Here is a 7348-nt window from a genome sequence, read left to right on the forward strand (position 1 = left end):
GGAGAAGGGGGTATAGCATAAGAAGGGGCAAATGGAATCAATGAGTGCTCCCGCCCCTTATCAACAGACGAAGTAAAATGTCATAGTGAATCATTATGGGAACTGCAGAGATTCTTTGCCACCATCCAAGGCTTGAGTAATGAGAACATGTGCACCCACGGCTGAAACAGGCTCTCCAGCAGGGGCCGCTCCCGGGCTAGTTCACTCTGCACCTTGGCCCTTATCATCTGGCGGATGCCAGAGTGGCCCCAAATGTTGGAGGGTAAACCAGGAAGCTCTATGCAGCCTGTGGCAAGCCCTAGCAGGAGAATCACGGCAGAGCGCTAGGATGTAATAAAGAATATGAACCAGCAACCAACATACAGTGCTGTTTCTCCCACTGCCAAGATTTGCAAGCCTAAAAGATGGGTGGGAATCAAGGAAGGGCTTCTCGTCATTGTGCTTGAGCCATCGGCAAGTTTGACTTCTCATTCCTGCTACTCTGCTGGTTTCGAGGTTTTAGTTCCCCAGAAGAAACACATCCAGTATGATCTGAAACCATGGTTCCACTGAATTGGAAACCACTCTGAGCTGCTGGAGTCGCTCTAAACAGGTGATCATGGTGTTCATGCTATAGAATGAAGACAAGTGGGAATATGAACGAGACCCAGGAGATACCCCAAGGTGCCTTCTTCACTACAAGCCCGAGGGGGCACAGAACAGAGGCTTGTGATCCTATAGAGGACCATCAACGGCTCAGCCTCTTCAGGAAGGAAGACCTGAGCATTCCCAGGAGGAAAGGAAAAAAAAAAAAAAAAAACAAAACCACGCAGGGTTGATAGAGAAGTCATAAACGGACAGGACCACCTCGTGGCTTTTGCATAAATCAGGACTATACCCTCCACCTGTGCTTCCCGGTTGATTGTCTGTTTGCTTTTTCAACTCTCTCACCTCTTCTTTAGTATTGTAAATAGGATAGTGTAGTAGTGATGAATTCACCCTTTAGGTCATGGTATTGCAGAATGTCAATATCAAGTTGGGATAAGGGCACAGCTTGAGAATTAAGGGTCATCACTGGGAGAACTTGAACTATAAACAGAGGCTCCAACACCTCACCCCCAGCTAGGATAGTTGGGAATGTTTGTATGCATAGTTCTTGGTTGTGTCGGGTAATTAAGTTATGCTGGGAGGAAATGTTTTTAGAATCCTATAAATGTTAGAAGGGTGTTTGTACATGTTAGAAATTTAAGGAGTGCAAGGTTATAACTCTCTACATTACTTTTCTATCTACTTAATATCCCCATCTTTTGGGAACTGCCAGGAATCACCGGGATTCACTATTCCAGGCCACGGCAGTGGAAATACAGGTGATGGAAAGACATTAGCATCTGGCAAAGCCCCGAAATATTGGATATCCTTCCTTGTCCAGTGGCCTCCACCTTTGAAGACTTTGGTCAGCTTGCCCAGAGTCATTCACATCCTTCAGTTCAACAAAATTTGGCTTGTGAACCTGACCTTCAGGTTCTCAAGCCATTTTCAGGAAGGATTTGAAGTGAGGTTCTCAGATTTGCAGTAGAAACACCCAAAATGAGACTTCTGGTAAGTCATGTCTTGGAAGACAAAGTTTACAAGTCTCCCACCACCTCTACCCATGTCTTGGGGACAAGGATTCTAGAGAATCTTTTTGAGATGCTGGAGAAAGGCGTCAATGCCAGTAGTCATTCAGGCGACCAGAACCAGTCTTGAGTCTGAAGGCAGTCACAGAACCGTGTCCAAGGAAGGGGGTCAAGGGTGACAGAGAAGGCCCAGGCGGAGAAGTCCTGGGTCTGGAAGCTGCGTTTGTGCCTGTAAAGTCAGATGTTGGTCAAATCAGGAGAGGCCCTGGAAGGGGGAAATGATAGAGTCAAGGTAGGAAATATTAGCATGGACAGGAGGAGCTCCTACCCGTCCAATGCTTTCGTAGGATTGCATAGGGGAGTGTGAGTTAAAGGATATCTTCTCTTGCTCTAGGGTAGTATTAGCTGTGCTCAAGAGAACTGTTTCTTACTATAATAAGTCAGTGTAAACCTTGCCAGAGATATTCAGCTCTCGAAGGTCGGATGAGCATGGAAGAGAACAGGTTAATAAACCTAAGAATACTGTAGTTACACAGGCTGTCTTTTGTGGTTTTTGTTGTTTTTTTGGTTTGGGGCTTTTTTGGCTGTGGGGTGAGAGAAGTTATCCCTGTGGGGAATTAGGGGAAATGATTTGAAAAGTGAAACACAAAACAAAAAGCCTTGTGCTCTTTGCAGTTTAAAAGTTTTAAACTGTAATTGTTTAGAAATGTGTGTATTTGATCTTCGTTTGTGGGCAAGGAGATGTGTTTTCTGAGAATAAAGTGATGTTTAATTAGTTACAGTTTCCACGTTGAGACCAATTTGCTTTTATTTGAGCGTTTGCTATAAAGAATGCTTTTTTTTTAAAAAAAAGATATTTATTTATTTATTTGACAGAGATCACAAGTAGGCAGAGAGGCAGGCAGAGAGAAAGGGGGAAGCAGGCTCCCTGCCAAACAGAGAGCCCGATGCGGGGCTCGATCCCAGCACCCTGACATCACAATCTGAGCTGAAGGCAGAGGCTCAACCCACTGAGCCACCCAGGCGCCCCGGGAATGCTTTTAATATCTCATTAAAATAAGTTTCCAGGCACCTGGGTGGCTTAGTACCTTAAAGCCTCTGCCTTCAGCTCAGGTCATAATCCCAGGGTCCTGGGATCGAGCCCCACATTGGGCTCTCTGCTCGGTGGGGATCCTGCTTCCCCCTCTCTCTCTGCCTGCCTCTCTGCCTACTGGTGATCTCTGTCTGTCAAATAAATAAATAAAATCTTTAAAAAATAAATGAGTTTCCTTGGTTAGAATTCAAATCCTCTGTCAGTGGCTGAGCCCCTGTGGCCCTCCATTGTGTGAGGCCAGTAGCGCTAGAAGGGGCTTCCAGGAATTGAGAGCCTAGCTCAGGTTCCCCCAAATTCCAGCGTCTGTGGCACCCACTGGATAGTGAATCTTACACCAAAAATGCAATGGCCTCACAATTTAAGTAATAAGAACACAATTAAAAACTAATCATCACAATGAATGCCTCCTATTAGTAATAATACTGTATATATACATATGTACACATATACATATATACATATATAAACATACATATATATTTATATATATATATAAACACACACACACACACATAGTGCTTAGAACATCCCACGGCTTACTCTAAGGGTGCATTAGCATTTCCAAGTATTCTTTTTTTTTTAAGGTTTTATTTGTTTGTTTAAAAAAAGCAGGCAGAGGGAGAAGCCGAGCAGAGAGCCCGATGCGGGACTGGATCCCAGGACCTGGGACCATGACCAGAGCCGAAGGCAGACGCTGCGGACTGAGCCACCCAGGTGTCCCTCCATTTATTTACTTGAGAGAGACAGAAAGAGAGAGAAAGAAGCAGAATCCCCACTGAGTAGGGAGCCGGACATGGGACTCAGTCCCAGGACCCCGGGATCATGACCTGAGCTGAAGGCAGACACCCAGCCAACTAAGCCACCCAGGCACCGTTTCACTCCACTTAGTGCTAGGGTTTACGAATGTATATCCGTGTATACATCTGTACGTGTGTATGTGTGTGTGTGTGTGTCCCACTGGCTCTATCACAAGCCATTTGTGAGGGGAGTTTCCATCAATTAGATTCATTTCACTTTGATCCAATAGAATCCCTTATTTTTAATGGCTACACAGTACTCCATTGTATAGTTGTGCTATTTTTATTAAACCAAAGTCCTGCTGTTGGGAAGGAAGTTCCTCTGCCCTTCAAGGTCCTTCCTGTCCAACTAAGACTCAAACTGACATGCTATAGATTAACAGAAAATCAAATTTAATAGCAGGGAATCCACACCGACAGGACACTGCAGAAACAGTGAGGCAACACGAAGCTTACAGGAAGGGAGAGGGGTAGGGTCTGAAAATAAAAGGGGAGAAAGACCATTAGGAAGGGGGGAGATGATTGGAAAACAAAGATCATCTTGGTATGCAGATCAGTTTTTTGGGTAAAGAGGAATCTCTGGGGCACCTCGTTGGCGGCTCAATCCTTGAAGCCCTGAAGTGTCAGCCTTGGCTCAGGTCCTGATCCCAGGGTCCTCAGATGGGATCGAGCCCCGTGTAGCGGGCTCCCTGCCCAGTGGGGAGTCTGCTTCTCCCTCTTCCCCTCCCCCAGCTCATACTCTCTCAAATAAATCTTTTTTTTTTTAAGATTTTATTTATTTATTTGACAGAGAGAGATCCCAAGTAGGCAGAGAGGCAGGCAGAGACAGGGGAAAGCAGGCTCCCTGCTGAGCAGAGAGCCCGATGTGGGGCTCAATTCTAGGACCCTGGGATCATGACCCAAGCCGAAAGCAGAGGCTTTAACCCACTGAGCCACCCAGGCGCCCCAAATAAAATCTTTAAAAAAAAAAAAAAGAGGACTGTTTCAAGCTTGCTTCCCAGTACAGGCAGGCAATTGATGGGGAGGTTTAGAGCTTTTCTGGCATCTGCTGGGTTCTGACTGCCTTTGACTCAAAGTCAAGGTCATACCAAGGCAGCTCTTCTCAGGGTGGCCTGCCCTGCACCCCCACACTGGCATGGGACATCTGGTTTGTTCCACCTGCTTGCTCTTACGACCGATACTAAAATGTAAGCACCTCGTCGAAGTGTCCATCAGTGTTCAGTCTGATCTCATGGATCAGTGGAATCGAAAAAGGCCAAAGCCACAGAAACAGAGGATGGGGGCTAAAGGGCAGTGAGGAGATGTTAGTCCAAGGGTACAAACTCCCCGTTAGAAGACACACAAAACTTTGGGGATTTAAGACACAGCATTGTGATCCTAGTTAATATTTTATTATACACTTGAAAGTTGCTAAGAGCAGAATCTTGACTGTTTTCACCACAAGAAACAGTAATTATGTGATGGGAGAGGTCAGCAAAGGCTGGGGGCAATCCCACTGCAGTGTAGAAGTGAATCAAACCAACACACTGGGCAGCTTCTGTTTATACAATGTGATATGTCACTTATGCCTCAATAAACCTGGAAAGCAGTTTGGAAAAATCTCAAGTTTTATAAAATAAATCTTTTTTTTTTTTTTAACCTTAAATACGTTGCTGCAGAAATTTGCTCATGCAGTTTCAGGGAGTGAGGAAGCTCTGGGCTTTAAAAGCTTTTCCTTGGAGTCTAATGTTTGCATGGAAAGCAAGGGAATCATATTCCGTGGGATTGTTCAGAAACATTTTAGGATACACGTGCACATAACAGGGCTGCACAAAGGTAGGAAGGCAGAATCTCTCTGGCCTTCTGAGGCGATTCCCGGCCCCCCTCCCCCAAATGTTCTCCTAACTGCAGTCAGTTCAGTTTTTAAGAACTTTTAATTTTTAATCAAAGCAATACATACATAGTTTGCAAAAAATCCAAGAGTGAAAAAAAGGCATATAATGAAAAGTAGTAAATCCCTGCCCATCCTGCTCAATGCAGTTCCCCAAGCCAGAGGCAAAAACATTTATACCTGTTTAGTGGTTACCTCCTTTCTTAAGAATATGCTTTTATTACTACTTTTTTGACTTGGTAACAGAAGGAATTCTAACTTCCTGCTTTCCCAATATCCCCTCCACCCTTCACTATGGCTGAATCATTATTTTTAAATCTCCTGTTGGCTACCTTGTTTGCTTTAATAATAGGATCCCTAAACCTGCTTTATTCTTTGAACTAGAGACCATCTGGACTCCCTGCTTCGTGAGAATAACGCCACCGCTCCATTTCCTCCTGTCTGCCCAACTGTCCAAGAGAGGCTAACCTTCCTATCCGGTCTTACCACCGTCGTGAAGTCTTCCCAGCTTAGCTGACCGATTTGGTCTAAAGACGGAAAACCATAACTTCTGTTTCCATCGGAATGATTATTCAAATACGGTTCACTGCAGAGCTGAGCTGCACCGGATGACTTGTCTCTGCGAGCGCCGCACGTGCCCATCCGTGATCGAGCTGATTCCCTTTCTCCCACTCCTGGCAGCTGTTCAAAACCCGGCCGCGTCTGAGGTTGCTTCCCTTTCGAAGCCTGCTTTCCTTGCACAGTCTGAAATGTTTGTTTTGCCCTGTAGCTTCTGTTCGCCATTGACTCGGTTTGGGGGATGAAGACATGTCTTCCATCAAGTTATTAATTCCCTCCAGCGTCCATCTCAATCCATCTAACGGCTTGGAATTCATTCCATTCAGCTGAAGTCTGTTCACATCTTATTCCATTTTGGGAGATTTGCTTTCCCAATTGGACCGTTGTTACACAGTTAGTTTACCTCTCGGTCCTTAGCAATCTTTCCTCTTGTTACCCCCCCCCACACACCCCGCCCCCGGGCATCCTGGGACCACCGTCGCTTTCCTCTCGTTCGCGCTGTTTGGGGTTTTACGGTTGCAAGAACGTCGCAAGTATTTCTGAGGATTTTCAGAGTTTAAAGTTCTTTCCTGCTCCTTGAACTATTTCCTAGAGAATCACCCTTTCATTCTATCTTCGGCTTTTTTGGTTATGCTATAGGCTTTCTGCAAACGATGATTTCTAGCCGCCCATTGACAGGGAAAGATAAGGCGGTGGGAAGGCAGCCCGGCGAGACCGCCGCGCGACCCTACTGGCCGCTGTGCTCCAGAGCGGGGGAGCCGGGGATGGAAGCCAGCCATCCTTCCGGGACCCCCGAAGGCCACAAAGCCAGTTGCCCTAAATGTGTACCTGCAGGCGGACGTTGAGGATCACGGAGGCCACCACGTAGAAGTAGGGGAAGTTGGTGCGCAGCCGCCAGGCCAGGTCGAAGAAGGTGATCAGCGTGCGCGTCAGCCCCTTGCAGAAGGCGCCGTACGAGCCGCGGGCCGCCGCCGAGCGCGACAGCCGCACCCCCACGGCCGACAGGGCCGCCGCCGCCGCCGCCGCCGCCGACAGAGCCGCCATCGGTCTGGTGTCGCCTCCCAGAGGGTGCCGGGAGCCAGGGGCTTCTAGCAACCTGTGCCGACCCACCGATCGACGGACCGAGAAACGCGCGCGGGGGCAGTCGGTGCGGAGGGCCCACCGGGCAGCCGCAGATGCCAGCCGCGCTGCACCGCGAACACCCTCCTTCCCAGCCGCAGCGATCGACGATCTGCGGTGGCCGGTGTTGCGCCGGGACCGCAAGGCTGAGCTGCCTTGGGGTGGGCGGGGCGCCGGAGCTCGCGAGCCCCGGGACGGGGAAGGGAGGGGGGCCGGGTGGGGGGCGGAGTGGGGACCAGAGGCTGGAGGTAGGAGGAGGGAGGGGAAGGGGAGGAGGAGGAGGGAAGAGAGGGGGAGGGGCACGTGCCTTTCCCGG

The 7348-nt window shown here is 48.1% G+C and overlaps 1 protein-coding gene across 1 annotated transcript; it reads right to left on the reverse strand.

Annotated features, from left to right (window-relative positions):
• Positions 1 to 5379: 5379 nt before the first annotated feature.
• LOC132007769 (small integral membrane protein 10-like protein 2A) lies at positions 5380 to 7234 on the reverse strand. Its single transcript, XM_059386120.1, has one exon. The coding sequence runs from the start codon at positions 6955 to 6957 to the stop codon at positions 6730 to 6732; it is 228 nt and encodes a 75-aa protein (XP_059242103.1). The 5' UTR covers positions 6958 to 7234; the 3' UTR covers positions 5380 to 6729.
• Between the last annotated feature and the right edge of the window lie 114 nt (positions 7235 to 7348).

Source organism: Mustela nigripes, chromosome X, assembly GCF_022355385.1.
Source record: "Mustela nigripes isolate SB6536 chromosome X, MUSNIG.SB6536, whole genome shotgun sequence".
In the NCBI taxonomy this organism is placed as follows: domain Eukaryota; kingdom Metazoa; phylum Chordata; class Mammalia; order Carnivora; family Mustelidae; genus Mustela; species Mustela nigripes.

Bases quoted from the DNA above. Each gene is read 5' to 3' on its own strand.
- LOC132007769 (XM_059386120.1), bottom strand. From the start codon at position 6,957: ATGGCGGCTCTGTCGGCGGCGGCGGCGGCGGCGGCGGCCCTGTCGGCC.